General features: G+C 36.2%; 1 protein-coding gene across 1 annotated transcript; it reads right to left on the bottom strand.

Moving 5' to 3' along the window:
• Nucleotides 1-1,931: 1,931 nt before the first annotated feature.
• Nucleotides 1,932-16,875, bottom strand: cnot6l (CCR4-NOT transcription complex, subunit 6-like). The gene is made up of 12 exons (XM_015012375.2): nt 16,735-16,875; nt 14,101-14,222; nt 12,261-12,447; nt 11,828-11,913; nt 10,794-10,883; nt 10,639-10,707; nt 10,407-10,564; nt 9,482-9,636; nt 9,253-9,404; nt 8,435-8,659; nt 7,939-8,141; nt 1,932-5,599 (listed from the first exon to the last, which is right to left on the bottom strand). The coding sequence occupies exons 2-12, from the start codon at nt 14,210-14,212 to the stop codon at nt 5,378-5,380; spliced, it is 1,659 nt and encodes a 552-aa protein (XP_014867861.2). The 5' UTR covers nt 14,213-14,222; nt 16,735-16,875; the 3' UTR covers nt 1,932-5,377.
• Between the last annotated feature and the right edge of the window lie 127 nt (nt 16,876-17,002).

The raw sequence follows: 17,002 nt of genomic DNA, 5'->3' as shown, positions 1-17,002 counted from the left end.
TTATTCCTCTCATTCAATTCAACAATTGTTGTAGATGTTGTTGGCTTTGGGCAGGATAGATCTTCTGTAGAGGTCAGTGTTACAGTGAGTCTGAAGAAGCCTCTGACTAAAGACACTCGCTGATGAAGCAAATTCTCAGAACTTTCCCTAATTTCCTTAGTTTTATCAATTATGTATAGTGGTTCCACAAAAAGTTTGTAGTGAATATCCATTGGTTTGTTGTTGTCCCCAAAAGAATGGGCGGTCATAAAAAAGATGTCATGTTTTGAGTTCACACACCATGCAGATTTCACTTCATTTATCTCTGTTGTCATTATAGGAACTAAAAACAAAAAAAACAAACAAAAAAAACAACAATGTTGTGATGATTATCGAGCTCAGAAGCAAACAGAAACAAACAAAATCCTAACTAGTACTAACTGCTATTATCTCTGTCAGATATTAAAATTAGTTTAATCCGTCAGTGAAAAACACTTTTTCAACTCCATGATTTTTCACTGACAGATTAACAGAATGATAGGAAGATATATCTTTTTATTAAGCCACAAAATGTAACTTTAAAAAACTTTACTCTGAACAATAAACACAATTTTCCCCATGCTGTTCTGTTGGATGAACACTGTGGTAAATTAACAAAAAATATAAAAATAAAACCAATGTAGCCAACAGGAGCTTTTACAGCCAACATTCAGAGTGGTTGGTGATGATTGCAAAGAAATGAATAGGTGAAGAAAAGTTGATGGGTTAAACTCTGACGTTCTTGGTCTCATAGGCAGTGTTGCTGTTGGAGAATCTGTACCGGCTGTATAAAAATAAAATAAATTTTATCCAGGACAAACAGAAAGCTGTTACAAAAATAGTTTGACTGGAGATGTTCTATGATGTAAAACCAGCTGAAAGTCACCTTGTATGCTTCTTTAAACAGATTAGGGCTATACAAAACATGTTCATTATATTATTATATTTTTTGTGCAAAATCATTCTTAGATAATGATATTTTTGTACTTATTTTGAGTTCCTTTAATTCAGAATGAGTTATTTTAATATCTCGTCACTTTAAACCTAAACTTAAATGTAAAAGTTTAACAAGGTCTTTCCTGCCAACAGCATTTAATCTCCCCTTTGGGATAAATAAAAAAAGTATCTGTGAAGTAATCCCAGTAAGGTGCTTGCCATTCCGGGGTTGCTAGGTGACGGGCTGGGCTTCGCTGAGGTTGCTAGGTAACGGCGCAGCGCCTGTTGAATGTGACTTAACGTAGGGGAGGTTTCTGAAACCTTTAATTTTGCAAACATCAGAAGAATCCCTGGAAAGTGCTTTTTATCAACATAATTTTTTTAATTCAGTTAGAGCTCAGTTCCTCTAAAATGCTTTTTCCAGTCCACCAAGTTATATTTTGTGTTTTGACCCGCGATATTCGCAGGCGTTAGACGCCAGAACCGCCCACGAATAGCTGAAAATACTTGAGACTCCCTCTGAAACGTTTAAAACTTCCCATTTTAGCAGTTCAAACCCCATGTTTACCTTACTATGCCTCGTTACACACTGTGGAAACCATTTTAACTCTACAAGAAAAGCTAACGTTTACCGTTTTCCGGGACTCAGCCAATCAGCGCCAAGGAAAATTAATGGCGCTCTCGGATTGGCTCCCTTGCCAACTCTAGCCAATGGCGTGCCATGTAGCACTGCGTCATCATCTGCGCTTTCTCTAATCGTTTAGAGACAGTAATCACTTACATGTAAACTTGTTTTGAAGACATTAACAAATAAAACTCTGACATATTCTGTCATTATTGTGGCATTTAGCAAATACAAATAATATTGGTGAGTTTAACTGACCTAAAATAAGAGAAGCTTGTTCTGATTTAACTTCAGTGTATGTAAACTTATAAGCATGAGTGTGCAGAAACAAAAACCACCCAGACAAACTGCATTTAAACATAAAACATTTATGTGTTTTTTTTTCTGAGAAAAACGTGGTTATTCCGAATCGTACAAAGTTCCAATCTGAAAGTCTGCAATGTTAGAGACTGAGTTCAAAAATAAAACCAGCGACATTTGTTCTGTACAGGAACTTCCAGAGAAACCCGACAGACAAAATGTGCAACATAACGTACATCTCTGACTTGAGAGGAGAAAAAAAGCACTCCTTTAATGTGAGAATGTGAAAGACACCCCCGTATTATCATCAAAGAGTCAATCGTGTAAAGCTGTTTGTACAAAAATCCCGGTGAAGTTGTTTCAGGAGTGAAGTATAGGCCTCAACGTCAACCGCAACGTCAACGTCAATCCGTTCTGGGGTTGTGCCGATGACCTTTCACCTTCAAATCATGGTCCAAAGGGTTAAATGCACCACAGACGCACTAACTGCCTTCAACAATCATTTTTACATTCATCCCTGATTTAAAAAGTTCACATTCCATCTCCTTTTACATATTTGCTATAGGAATAATTGATTTAATCTAATTCGTTAGAAAACAACAGCTTTTTAATAGATCCATGTTTTTATTACAGCAGCATAATCAGGAAATATGTGTTTTTAATTCAATCAAAAATTTACATTTACCAAAAATGAAATCTTCAATTTTTAATTAGGGTAATATTTTTCACTTTCATAGTAAATAGAACCACATCTATTCAGTGACTTCTACTAAAAAGCAGACTTTACTGAACCTATATCTGCTTTTGATTAATTAAACATGGCTTAATGCAACTAAAGTGACTTAAATTGTGACCAAAATTCTGCTGTTTCTGCTGAGAATTGACTGGATCTTTCTCAAAAAAAAAAACAACAAGCAGCTAAAGTCTGTAAACTCTGAATTTCTTTTAGTTTGGCCAATGTATAAAACAGATTTTTAATTAGAATTTGCAAGTTTAGTTTATTATTGAGCTGATAAAACTAAATCAGTTAATTTTTTTTATTTAGTTTTAGATGTTTCTTAGTTTCTTCAATAAATGGTCACAGTTACTTTATTTTTTCTCGGTTTCTCATCCAGCTTTGCTGCTAAACCTAATAGGACTTCATGTCACGTCATATTTATTCCCCAGAAAACAAAGAATTAATTATTAAAAGTGCCTGGAAACACTAATAAAAATAAAAATTAAATTTTATTAACAAAACTTAAATTTTATTAACAAAAATTATATTATTTTATTTTGTTGGAACTGCTGCTGGTAAATTTTCAAAGAGCAATTATTTTATATTGAAGATGTTTTTATTTTTTGAATAAACTGATCTAAATCTTTGTACTAGAACAGATTATGCGGCTGCAATAAGAGATTAATTTATTTACAGGCTTATTTGGAGTGGCAATAAACACAGGCTCTTATTTGTTCAATTTCACATGCCTGAACTCTAAAAGTCAATTAAATTTTTAACATTTTCCGTTTTTCTGCCCGAAACTCTGCTTTGCATCCCAAACTGATCAGTGAGGAAGAAAACATCATAAACTCTAATTTTTATCATTTTTATGCACCATGACAATTGTTTTGGCAAAGGACAATTGCAACAATAGTTGTTTTGTATTAAAAATGCACAAAGACGTAGGAATTATACAACATTATGTACGTGTGCAAGAACAAACATTACCTGTGCTTATACAGAAATGTCAGAACAACATTTTTCTGTGTATTTTTATTCAAAGTGACTCAGAGTTTAGTGTGAGAGGTACTGCAAAGCCCTGAGCTCTAACGTACATAAAGGGCTTTTAGTTTTAATCCTCAGAAGCAGCTAAATACATTCTGTTTAGGAGCCATCGACTGGCACTGCTAAGCTACCCCAGTAAAGACAGATTGTATGTCACTCAATTCTTTGGCCAATTAGGGACGGGGAAAACTTTTAAAACAACATCAGGAGAAAAAATATTATCTGAGTATAAAATATACTGAGCAAATCAAGCAGAAATTAGAGAACTTGGCTAATTTGGTGTGAACTGCTGTACTTACAAATCAAAACGCTCTGAAGTGCCTCAAAAAGTGAAGAATGCATCATTGATAAAGGTGGGGGATAATCCCAGATTATGAAAATAAATACTTCTAATTGGATGAGGTGAAAAAAGCAGCTTGTTTACATTTAGAGGCATCATTTACTGGCTGGTGTGACAAAACAGACCAAAGATTATAATCTCAAAAGTGTCAAGAAAAAACAAAATAACACAACCTACAGATTACCCGACTGCCTCCCCCTCCCCCAAAAATGATGCATTAGCGACAGGAAATGTGCTGAGGTTTTAAATCCTGCCTTCCATTTTTCAAATACTATAAAAACAGAGTTTTCAATCTTTTAAATCTTAAAATCTCCTAATCATTCCTCAGATTTCATTAACTTATATATTTTTTGGCATTTCGTGGCTCGTGAATTTTAGATATGCACCAAAAAAACAACAACAAACAAAACAAAAACAAAAATAAATACCAATAAATGTTTGACATCCTCATAACGTTAACAAATTCAGCTTTTTGTAATGAGAAATACATGTGTTTCACAACAGCTTAAGGGCCGTTCTAGATAGAAAAAAAAGTACATTTGTGAGAAAAAATTCTGGGAATAATCTGAATTTTTCTGGGGAAAAAAATCTGAAATTTCTGAGTTTTAAAATTCAAAAATGTCTGAGAAAATAAAGCAGAAATTCTTAGATTAAAATCATGAACATTTCTGGGTTAGAAAAGTTGAAAATTTGCAACAACAACAAAAATCTCAAATTGTGACATTAATCTCTTCTAGGAAAAGAACTCGGAAATTTTTGAGTTTGAAAAGTCAAACATTTGCAAGATAAATCTCAGAAATGTTGAGATGTCAGAAATTTTCTAGAAAAAAAGCAGAAACTTCTGAGTTTGAAAAGTCAGTTATTTTCTAAAAAAAGATTCTGAAATTTCCAAGTTTTCTTCTAGTAAATTTCTGAAATTAATCTCAGAATTTCTTGTTTTTTTCTCACAAATTATTATTTTTTTTGTATCTCCAACAGCCCTAATACGCCTTGTAGTATCTTATATCATTACAATTGAACTGTGACTTAAAAGATTTATTTCTTAAATGTATGAAAAACAAACTGGGACAGAAGTCATCTCGTCTCTCGTCACGCTTCGTGTTGAATTTATCTTAAAACAGAATCAACGAGCCGTCATGATCTCATCTAAGGCGGGTCACTTCAGCAGCTGCATCCCCAATTTTTGGTATCAAGCTTCGTTTTAAAGGGAGGAAATGAATCAACGCAACACAAAAGGTACGAAAAGGAGCAACAAACAGGCAAATACTTCACTCCTCCTGTTCGAGTCTGATGGTGAGCTGTACAGGGTCCTGTGTAAAGCTGGGAGGGGGGGCAGTGTTTAAAAGCTGAGTGGGTGAGGTTAGAGGTGTGGGCGGGGCTTTCCCAGGCTGCACTACCTGTGGACGGGCAGGTGCAGGCCGTTCAGGGGGTTGAGCGGGTGGGGAGCAGGGGGATGCAGTTCCAGTTGGGCCAGCAGGGAGAAGTGGTCCGAGGGGATGTGGGGGTGGGGGCAGCCGGTGATGTTGTTGTCCACCAGCCACTGGCTGTCCAGCGGGCCCAGGACGCCCGCGGCGCTCATGTGTGTCTTGGAGAAGAAGATGTAGTCGATGACGCCCTGCGGACACAGAAGAGACATTCACAAAGAGCTCCCTCTAGTGGCCAACAGGTGAACAGCTTCCACGCAGAAATGAGAGTCGGCTTCATTGGTCGGGTCAGTACGACGGCGTATTAGAGACATTGTAGAAACGTAGTAAAAAAAAAAAGTTAATTTCCTCTAAATTATTAAAATTTATCTCATAAATGTTTAAAAAAACATTTTTGAGTTTCAAAAGTCAAAAATTTGCAAGAAATAAATGAGAAATTTTGAGAAAAATCTTGGTTATAAATATCTTTTGGTTAAAACTGTTAATTGGATTAATTGTGTTGAATCAATTAATAGGACACAGACTCTAAAACTGTACAAAAGAACAAATACATTTTTCATTTATGATTAAAAAAAATCTTCTACATGTTCTACCCAGAGTGCAGTTTGAACTTTACCTGGTTCAAATTCTGTGAAAAAAAAAATCTAGCATTTTTAATATCCAGTAACTGATCAGTTAATCCCTTTGCTACAAATAATCAACTGTAAACTAAAGGAATGCTGCTATTAGAGATTCAGCTTCTTTTTAGACTCAACCTCAACGATAAACACCCGAAAAATATTTAAAGTGAAGCAACTTTTCGGGGGATTTCGGCTTCATTTAAGCAGTTTCTATTAGCAAAGAAAGCAGGAGCGAATCAGGAAGCAGAACATAAACACAGCGAGATAATACAACCACAGAATCTGACTTAGCAGCATTTAAGATGGGAGGAGTGAATTCCCTTCCCACTTTCAGGGTGGTAAACTTTAAATACCAGCTAATTCTGTCTCAATGTGGGCTAGCTGAACTTTGACCTTGTTCCTGTAAAAGCTGAACTTGCACAACAGCTCAATAGATAACGGGCGGAACAGAAATTCTGGAGAAAACTGGCATCATGTTTCCATCAGAGCAAAGGGAAGAGAGACGCTCTGAGTGGAAAAAAGCAAAACCTGACAGCCAGCAGATGAGCCGCTGGTCACGAAACGAGACGAAGCAGAAAACCACACATTACGTGAAAGTTGCCAGCGTGACTCATTCCAAAGCTGGGACAGAATGTCAGCGCATCAAAAACTGTGAGGCGAGACGAGATTCAAAGGCTTCACCACCAACACGGTTTGAAAAACTGCAGAAAAGTGTCAAAAAAAAAAAAAAAAAAGAGCCATGCATCTTCCAAGCTAGCTTCTGGTTTCAACAGGAAAAGTACTAAGAAGTGTTAAAAGATGTTCCACATGTATGATTTTGGGTTTTCTACTCGGTTATGAATTTTGAGCTCATTAAACAAGCCCAAAACTTATTTTTTTCAGATCAAAATGGTTGATTTAAAGGAAACTGACGGAAGGAAAGATCCTAAATCTACTTGGGTTATATTTCTTTAAGTTTAGGTTAACTAAGCTTAAGTTTTTGTTAATCTAATAGCTGGTCTTGATCGATACTTCTCCAACAGTCCAGTATCTGTTGTTTCAGTCAAACATGAATCCCTCCATTTTAGTCAGGATCAAGATTCAGGGGCAGAAATCAAGCTATTCATAACACGTCCATATTTTCACATTTTTAGAATAACAAACTTAAAAGTATTTTATTGAGGCTTTTTTCTGACAGATTAAGAAAAAGTAGACTTTAAGCATGGAGTGAATAGAAAACAATACAAGGTTTGCAACACAAAGATTTAAAGCAGCTTTAGGTCATATACAGATGCAACAATATGAAAATTTGGGCCAATTTCAATATCTGATATTACCGTATTTTCCAGTCTGGAAGTCGCATGAATCAAAAAATCCGTCTCGAAGAGGAAAAACAACATAAGTCTCAGGACTAGAAGTTACAGGACCAGTGTGACTATGAAAACTGCGACTTATAGTCGATAATTGATATTTATAACTGTGTTTCCATTGATCATATAGCTGCACAAATTGGATTTACAAAAATATATTTACTTAATGGAAACACGGTAATTTTAGGAAAAAAACAAAAAACTCACTTTTGAATAAAATGTTTTTTGTGTTAGGATGAAGTGATTTTTTGTTTTTGCCCATATCAAATTTTATTTATTTCGCAAAACTGCAATGAAAACATTTGTTTTGCATCAAGAGTCACATGATCAACAGGATGTTGATCATGTGATCATGTGATGTTGATCGTCTGGCAGAACAGACGAAGAAGAAGACGACAGGAAGTAGGAGGATGATGGATGTTTTTTAAATGATTTGAACAAACTTATTCACACGTGATTTTAACTGCGTTTCTTATTTTAACGGAAACACATTTTGTTTCTTCAACATTAGCAGAATACTGACAGTCGGCTGGTGAGTCCTGCTGAGCAGCAGGTTTCTACCTTGAAGTCGTATGTGTAGTTGGTGTAAGGCATCAGGTTGCTGTCGTACGCGCTCTTCAGCTGGAAGCTGTGTGTGATGCTGCCGTCCGAGTTGCCGTTCTTGCCGTTGCAGTTGAAGTTGGTGAGACACTCGCTGTAGCGCAGCTCCTTGAAGTCCTTGTGGTTTTCAGCCACCCCGCCGTTGCTCAGGTACTCCACCACACCTGCACAGCAACAACATGCAACAAAAATAACTTAAAAATCGGCTTAATTCAGTGGAACATGGACAAATTGATATTGATTAGTTGAGCTTTCTGCTCAGTAACATCTCTGCCATCTTTGTTCCTATACCAACGGAAATAAAGATGGTGGCGCCTCTGCTGGATGGAGGCCAAACTGCAACACTAATATAAGGTCTGAGTGGATGTTATAAGTTAATCGATCGGAACTCATTTTAATCTAATAAACCATTAATGTACAGTTAACCTTAAGCTGATTCATTATTTGCTGGACTTACCGGAGTCGGGCAGCGAGTTGAGGTCGGCACACAGGACGATGGGGATGGATGAGGGGTCAGAGGTCGGGGAGTCCGTTGTCATGGCACCCGAGGCTCTCTCAGCGATGCTCTTCAGCTCCGACAGAAACATCATGGTTTGGATCAGCTTAACGTCCGAGTACTCCGGGTCCCAATGCATGTGAGCGTTGGCCACAAGAAGTAGTTGCCTCTCTTGAGGCTTCACGCCTCACAAGAGAGAAACAGGATTATAGATTTTAAAAGTAACAGTTTAATACACATAAAGACGGGCAACAAGAACCTCTAAAGTAAATGAAATAGCTACTAAATTAACATGGTGGGGAGATTTTATACTTCCTAAATTAATTTCCAGCAAGTTTCATAGATGTGAAGAAACTCTTTAAGCAGTAACAACAGAAAAGTATTACAGCTTAACTTCTCTTCATAGCACTAAATATCATGAACTCAAATCAAATATATAAAGTCAGAAAATATTAAGCAACACAAGGCATAAAAACAGCAGTTAAGGCCTCTAACTCTCCGGTAAACAATAAAACCGCTGTTGTTCACCGAGTGACAAATCTCTGGCGCCACCTTGTGGAAATACAGGATATTACATACAAATTTCACAGATTGTTCACAGTAATTTAGTCGTTTTTTAATAGAATATTTAAACAGTATCAGCAAAAAAGATGATTTGTTAGTTAGTTTCACTTCAATCACGTTTTGATTGCAGTATTTCAACTTATAGTGAATAGAATCAATCAATGCATCGATAACAGAAAGAGGGAAAAATAAAAATCATGACCATCTTGTCTTACCACTGGAGAATATGTTCTTATTAACCTCCAGCAGAACCGCCACGCCGATGTTGTCTTTGGTCATCACTCTGTTCAGCATGACCTCTGACCCCTCAGAGTTGGCCATGGCCACCTGATTGAACTCCACGGTGTGTTTCTGGACCAAAGTGAACCTGCAGACATCAGCAGCGTCCGGGTTAGCTCCCAGCTGGACTCCGTGTTGGTTCTGTAAAACTTCGGAGGTTCTCACTTCTCGGTCTTGAAGAAAATGGCGCAGCCGTCGACGTGTTTCCTCTCCTGCTCAGAAACCAGCTTGGCGCGGGATTTGGGGCAGAAGTAGCCGTCGTAGCCGCGGTCCTTTAGTGTTTCCAGGAACAAGGTGTAGTACTGCTCCGTCTCCACTTCCTGCAGAAACACAGAGGAAGATTTTTATAATTTTGCAAAATAAAAAAAAAATCATGAATTTTTTTTTTAAATAGAAAGAAAAGCACCAATTTTACACATTAATTTAAAAAATTTGAAAATATATTTTTCAAACATGGTTTTGAAAAATTTAAATTTTCTAAATTTTCTCCCAAAAAATGTAAAACATATTTTTTTTTAAAAAGAAGAGCAAATTTTTCATGTTTTACTCATTTCGAAAAAAATATTTCAAAAATACTTTTTGATAAATAAAATTTAAAGATATATTAAAAAAAGAAGAGTAAAACACAAATTTAAAACATTTTTTTCTTCAAAAATACATATTTTTCAAAAATAATTACTTTATAAAAAGAAAGGCAAAATGTTTCTCAATTTTCAAACTTTTATGCCAAAAAATTTTCAAAAATATTTTTAAAAGCACAAAATTTCCACATCTTTCATTTATTTTGAAAATTGTGTTTTTCCTCAAAAAGCTGTTTTTAATTTTTTTTTAGGAGAATAAAAATACAATTTTAAATTTTTTCCAAAAACATTCTGTTTCTTCTCAATTAACTTTTCACAACTTTATTTTAGCAAATGTTTAACCTCAAATAAGAGAAAAAATAAGTTTCTTTTGTAACTCATTTTAAAAAGCTAAAACCAACCAATCTTGCTGCTTCCAGGTTAAATTCGCACCATTCAGTTGAGTTTCATCTGAACTTGTGCCTTTATAACTTATTCTCAGATTTCACATTAAATGAACTCGGCTTCACCTGCAGGCTGATGATGTCGGCGTCACAGCTGGTGATTTCCTCCATGATGCCTTTCTTCCGGTACTCCCAGTTCAGCGCCCAGGACGGACAGTAGCCGTAGAGCTGCCGCGTGGCGTACTTGTCGCACAGCACGTTGTAGCACATGACTGTGAACGCAGCTGCAGGCGAAGCCAGAGGAGTAATCAGAGCGGCAAAGAGTCGCTTTTAAAGAGTTAAACCGACCGGAACCGACCTGTTGGGCTCATCTGGTCTCGCTCCTTCAGGGTGATCCACGGTCTTTGGGGGAGCTGCTCTGGGTGAACTGGGGGAATATACGAGACGATGGAGCGGGTTATAAATATTACATTAATATGATGTAAATATTAAATGTGGTGCTGAGGGTTTTACCTGCCAGATTGTCGAGCATGTAGTTCAAAAGCTTTCTGGTTCCGTCGGGCTCCTGGTACAGATTCAGGATGTCCTGCGATAACGGATTTCCTGCGACCAATAAATGCAGCCAAAACGTCAAAATGCAACTATAACGTGTGGTTATGGTAATAACTACATATTTACATCTAGCATTTGTTTAACATAGTTTCATTTTGTCTTTATTTTATAATCTTGTCCTAAAGAGGATGCTGTATCAATGCGGGTCAGGTATTTATGGTTTTTAATATTTTAAAATACTGATCACTGGGAGCCATTTTGAATCATCTTGTATTTTTATTTATTGTTTGTTAATGTAAAGTTTCTTGTCTGGCAAGAAAACCTCATAAATCTACAAATATAATATTAATTAGTGCTATAACTAATATTAAACAATTATTTTTGTTGTTGCAATCTTCTTTTAATATATTGTTTTTAACTGTTTTTTGTGTGAACCTTTATAAAATAAGATAATTTACTGATAATATAAGAAATTATACGTAAATTCAGTCGAAAATACGTGGTAATATTTTGTGTTTTTGCAGTGTAATAACATAAAGAAAGGAGATCATTTCCTTTTCATTAAAGAAAGGCTGAACGAATCTTTTTTTATATGTAAGTTTTAAAACAGCTTAGATGACTAAAAATGTCACATCCGCCTCTCGTTTTGTAATGATTGAATATTTTCACTTCATATGAACTGAAAAGTATTTAATAATATTCAAGTTTCACTGGCAGATTATTCCACTTACAATATGGGAAAATGTCTTGTTATAAAATGACCTGTAAGTGTTTAAATCATTAAGGAATTATTATAATTTAAAACAATCTCTTACATCTGGCTGAAAAGTTACTTGTAAGTTATTTCTGTCTAATTTCAAGTGTGCTAAGATATTTGCACTAGAAACTAGTCCAAAAATATTTGGTAAGATTTTGTTTTTGCAGTGTAAATGTCCCTAAATAAATGAATTAATGGGTAGTTCTAATATAATAACTGAAGGATGAAGAAGTCTCACCTTTTAGTCCCAGAGTTTGAAGCTGGAAAAGCCGGCCCAGTTCGTAAGGCAGGACTCGTAAAAGATTGTTGTTTAAAAGCAATTCCCTGCAAAAAAGCAACAACCAAGCATTAGTGTTCAGCTCTAAGCTTTTATTTCTGACTATGAGATTATTTCCAGTCTTTGAACCTTTATTTTGTTCTCTTAGATCATTTAGCATCTAAATCCCTGCAGAATTTCAAAGAAATTATTAAAGGTTCAGTAACAGATTAATGAAGCAAATGGTAATAAAGTGGACAAATTGTTTTCTACGTGACAAGTGTCCCATTCCTGGGGAAAACAAACACGGCTTCCCTGTGATGGGTTTTAAAGAAATGGAGGCCGTGTGATGGTTCTGGTGGGAATCCCAGGGTCCGCTGTGTTTCCAGGCGCCAGGTAGCGCAGGGCGGCCTACCTGAGAGAGACCATGTTGCCCAGTTCGGCGGGCAGACTGCGCAGCTTATTGGACGACAGGTTCAGGTAGACCAGGTTGGGCAGCTTGGCGATGTCCGGCGGGATGCGGGTCAGGTTGTTGTCGTTGATGTGCAGCGCCGTCAGATGCGTGAGGGTCCATAACGAGCTGCTCAGGCTCCTGACTCGTCCTGATTCCAGAAAAACGCAAACAAGACAACATTAAAATCTGATTCTCAAGAACTGATGATGATGCAAGGTTATTATAGTCAACTAAAACTAACAAAACAACGATAACTAAAACTGAGAAAACATGTTTGTTAACTAAAACAAATAAAAACCGTAATTAATGGGGAAAAACTACACTGTGCGGTTATAAAACAGACTGGAATTATAGGCATAACATCCTTTGTTTTCGTGTTTATCTATTTATTAGTCTTTCAAACTGATGTGAAAGTGATTTTTTCCCAGACACAAGCAATAAGCATCCATTATCCTCTAAGCTAGTCCACAAAATAGCGGGAGAAAACACCAGTCATTTGGTTGTTGAATACATTTTTTGAAAATGCTACACCTAAAAATCAACCAAAGCATGAAAAAACTAAAACTACTACTATAATTAATAAAATCTAAGCAATATTTAACTGATAATAACTAACAAAAACAAGCAATTGCACTCTAAAAACTAATGAAAAGTAACTGAATTAGACAAAATAAAACTAAACTAAAATTAAAACCCCAAAACTACTATAACGCAGGTCTGATGAATTTCACAAGAGTAGAGATGTAGAGCTGGATGAACGTATCATGATATAAACATTTCATATCAGTCGATATTGATAGTTATTGGTCCATTTTTTTTTTCTTTAAATATCAGAAATAGTACCAAACTGGTGGCTTGATCTTTCCTGTTTTGTCCAGTTCTTTTTTTTTTAAGCACGGTGGCAGAACTTTAAACTGCTGGGCAGTTACTCAGAAGGTTGTTGCTAGGTAACCAAAGAGTGAGAGAGTTAGTTGATTCCATTCAAAACAACAATATTATTGTTTCTCACAATAACTTCTGGGACAATTTATCGTCCAGCAAAATTTGGAATCGTGACATGCCTAGCGATGCAACAATCTGATATCAATATCTGTATCAGTCCCAATATGAAAAAAACCTAGATTGGATATTGGTGGCAATGTATCCAATCCACTTGTGCAGATCTATTCAGTTTAAATCTACGCTTTGTACTCTGAGCAAAATAATAAATAATAAATACTTTATTATTTGTTTAAGTACAATATAACAAAATTTGTTTGTTGCAGTTTAATTTGTACATGTTTGACCAAGTGGGAGTAAACCTATTGTTCTTTCATCTGTTTCCATTTCTTTATTATTTATTTTACAGTGGTTCTTCTACTCCTGAATGCAGTGACTGAATAAATTAAAGTTGCTTTTACGTGTTCTGCCAAACTTGTGAAGTTATTGGTGCATTTAAGCGTGCCATACTGGTGCAGAGTTATCAAATAAATTTGAAATTCAATAAATTTATGTCTGAGTTTTAATTTTATTTTTATAAATTCAGCACTGTGTTTCCTTATCGGAACGGTATCAACCGATGCTAAACCTCAGATATCGGTATTGGAAGTGAATAAAAAGTGGATTGGTGTATCTCTGGACTTCCTCTGTGGTTCAGTCTGAATTGAAGAAGCTATTTTGTCTTTTGAAATGTCTTCAAGAGATGAAAGAGAAGACAACCAGCTGCATTTGACCGAACCATCTTGGATGTTTCTTTAGCTGAACATTTTGAACTCAAAGCTTTGGGATTTATTTCCCGTTAACTAGAAGCAGTCGGACTAACCGGTTATCTCGAGCTCGTTCCAGTGAGACTTCTTCCCATTGGCCGCCTCCTCAGCTGACATGATGGTGTAACATCTGCGGGGATCTGGAGGATCATATTTTTCCTTTGGCATACCTGTTAATCTGAAACAAAAACAAAGCAAACAGAAACACTGAGTCCAGCTTTTAATTCAGGGAGAAAAACCTTAAACTCAAGGAGCGAAAAAAGAAGTTTTGTAAACAGATTTCAAGAAAAGAAGAAGTTGGAAGAAAAAAAGCTGCTGGTTCTTTATTAAGACAATGTTTTTTCCGGGGTGACGCATGATACCGCTTCAACTGAATCATACATCGTAAGGCTGGAGATGTAATTTTAAACAGCTGCTTTCCAGGACGGCCTGAACATTTCTGCCTGCACAAACGTCTGTTTTCTCATCCCAACCTTGTCTTTTATCGAGTTTCTTTACAGATACATCAAAACCCTGTCAGTCACCACCAAAGAACTGTGTGTAATAGCTATAATTCATAATAGCTGGACCATAAAGTATAAAACTTTATGTATAAAACAAAAAGTTTTATACATACTTCAGGAAACTTGTTTGTTTTTCTGAGTATTGGTAAAATAGGGATGAACTATTTTTGTGAAATCAATAAAATAACAATAAAAGTGAAGTTTCTTCAGGATACATTGAAATGTATTTAGATTTAATGAAGCTCTCGAGGAAACAGCAGTGGAGAAAATAATAAAACCAACAGTCCTGCAAATACTTTCAGTTACTGGGATTCTCAGAGATCATTCGCTGTAATTCAACTTTAAGTCAATAAATCATAATTTCGTATCACAGCAAGAATTTTGTAAAGATAACAATAAACGATACGGTAAATGTTAAATTTGCATTTTGGGAAAAATTACTTCTAGGATTAGTTTTAATACAACATACATTTACTTTTACTTGAGTAATACTTTTAATGTCAATAAACAAAGAAGAAATGTGTTTTAACCAAAAATGGTCCAGCAATAAACACACAGTTTATGTCAAAGTGAGACCTCCTGTTCATACACCTGCTTTGTTTTTCTGATGTTTTCTCTGTTGAGCCTGTTGAGCCATTCAGAGATCAAGAAAATAAAGAAAGTGCTATTGATTGTCGCTTCACCCTCTTCTAGCATTTATATATACACATCACCAGCAGTAAGTTTGAATTTGGAAAGTTTTATATTGGAAAAAAGTAATTTGTAAAAGTGTTCTTTATGCCTGAATTTATGATTTGTCTTACTTTTTCTTTCAGTCTTTAAATAGCAGAATTTGTACATAGTTTTTCTCTATCTGATTAAATCATTTTTAAGATATTAAATCAGGTATTCCAGTACTTTTCATGTTTACTTGAGTAATTTGAGTAGGATCTAATAAGTTTGTCTTCTTAACACCCCCTTTCTAACTGGATATAAAAGTTTGGTTTTGTATTTGATATATTTTTTGTTTTCTTCTTAATTATTTTATTTTTTCTCTGACCTTTACTTGTTTGAAATAAATAAGGATTCCATTTCAATTTCTTGGATGGCTAATTTGTACTTTCACTTAAGTAAAATATGTTGAAGTAGCTACTCATTTTGTATTCTAGATCTGCATTTAAAAATTTTTTTTTTTATTTTTTACAAAAAATATATATTTTGACTGGAGCTTTCTATATTTATAAAACAAAAAAGTAATAATTCTTGGCCTGTTTGGGTCTACAACTAATTACTCTTTTCTAACATGACTTTATTCTCCTTGCTGTTAACATCACATATAACCCCAGACACCCCCCACCCCCAGAAAACTGAGGAGGTATTTATTTAACATGCATGTCTGTGCAGAACATGTAACACACCTGTAGCATGGGAGCGTTTTGCAGCAGCATGCAGACTAACCTGAGAAGTGCTGCAGAACTTTCTGCCTGGTGTTTATGCAGCAGCAGACACGAGGTTGGCCAAGGAGAACAAGTTTGGAAAAGAATTGCATAACCTGTTTACACATTACTGGGTCACAAGCAAGGAGCAGGGTGACATATGGCCTGCTGGCATCTGTTCATATCACAGAATTACACTTCCAGAAGAAACTTTCATCACACCCATGCAGGGATTTTACATATTTAGACTCTGAACTTCAACTAATCACTAAAGGTTTTTTTTCCTGCAAACTTGGAAATGGTCGCCTTAAACTCTGAGGTTTGTAATTTTACGAGGTGGGAGAGTTTTTTTAAATGGGAGAAAATGTAGCAATGCCAACTGCACAGACAGCTGAAGGACGAGACTCCAAACATAGCTGTAGTGTCAAAAGTAGCCAAACGGGCCCGTTCGGGAAGAAGTTCGGCTTAGCAGCTGTCACACCTGACCCCAGAGTCAATACAAGTGTCAGATAATTGATAAAATTGATAACACTGATCATATTAACACATTAATTTAGACAGCGATAAAAACAGCACACAGCCGCGTTCACCGGGGAGCGCCTTCGAAGCAGCGGGCTGGATTAGTTCGGCTGTCGGCAGCTGTGCGCTCGACACCCGGGCTCACTGGGGCTCACTGCCGGGGCGAAGATCTGCCAGGAGCGGGTTTAATCTGACTCGGAACCGACCCGTGTGGACGTGTACTGTGTGAACGCGAACCGAGGCGGGACTTTACCTTCATTCGGGGGCGGCAGAAGACGGTTTATGAGGGGAATTAGCAGCGACATGCAGACGCGCCTCTGGAACCCGTGTAGACCCCTGAACGTCTCGGAAACAGAAGGAAGAACAACAAACGCGGCTTCCGCTCGTCCCCGTCACTCTCCCGGAGCGCGCCTACAGCGTTAAACAATATTTCTTGTGTAACCAAATTTAATAAAACTTTTAGCGATTAGAAACGAATAATAATAATAATAATAATAATAATAATAATAATAATAATAATA

This window comes from Poecilia mexicana, unplaced genomic scaffold (assembly GCF_051168715.1).
Source record: "Poecilia mexicana isolate PSO_F unplaced genomic scaffold, ASM5116871v1 scaffold_9, whole genome shotgun sequence".
NCBI classification, from domain to species: domain Eukaryota; kingdom Metazoa; phylum Chordata; class Actinopteri; order Cyprinodontiformes; family Poeciliidae; genus Poecilia; species Poecilia mexicana.
Note: the sequence above shows the minus strand (reverse complement) of the source record. Positions and strands in the feature narration are given on the sequence as shown.

Bases quoted from the DNA above. Each gene is read 5' to 3' on its own strand.
- cnot6l (XM_015012375.2), bottom strand. From the start codon at position 14,212: ATGCCAAAGGAAAAATATGATCCTCCAGATCCCCGCAGATGTTACACC. The intron at 9,405-9,481 runs GTGAGAACCTCC...TGATGTCTGCAG, and splicing joins ATTTTCTTCAAGACCGAGAA to GTTCACTTTGGTCCAGAAAC. The intron at 8,660-9,252 runs GTAAGACAAGAT...CTCTCTTGTGAG, and splicing joins TAAGAACATATTCTCCAGTG to GCGTGAAGCCTCAAGAGAGG.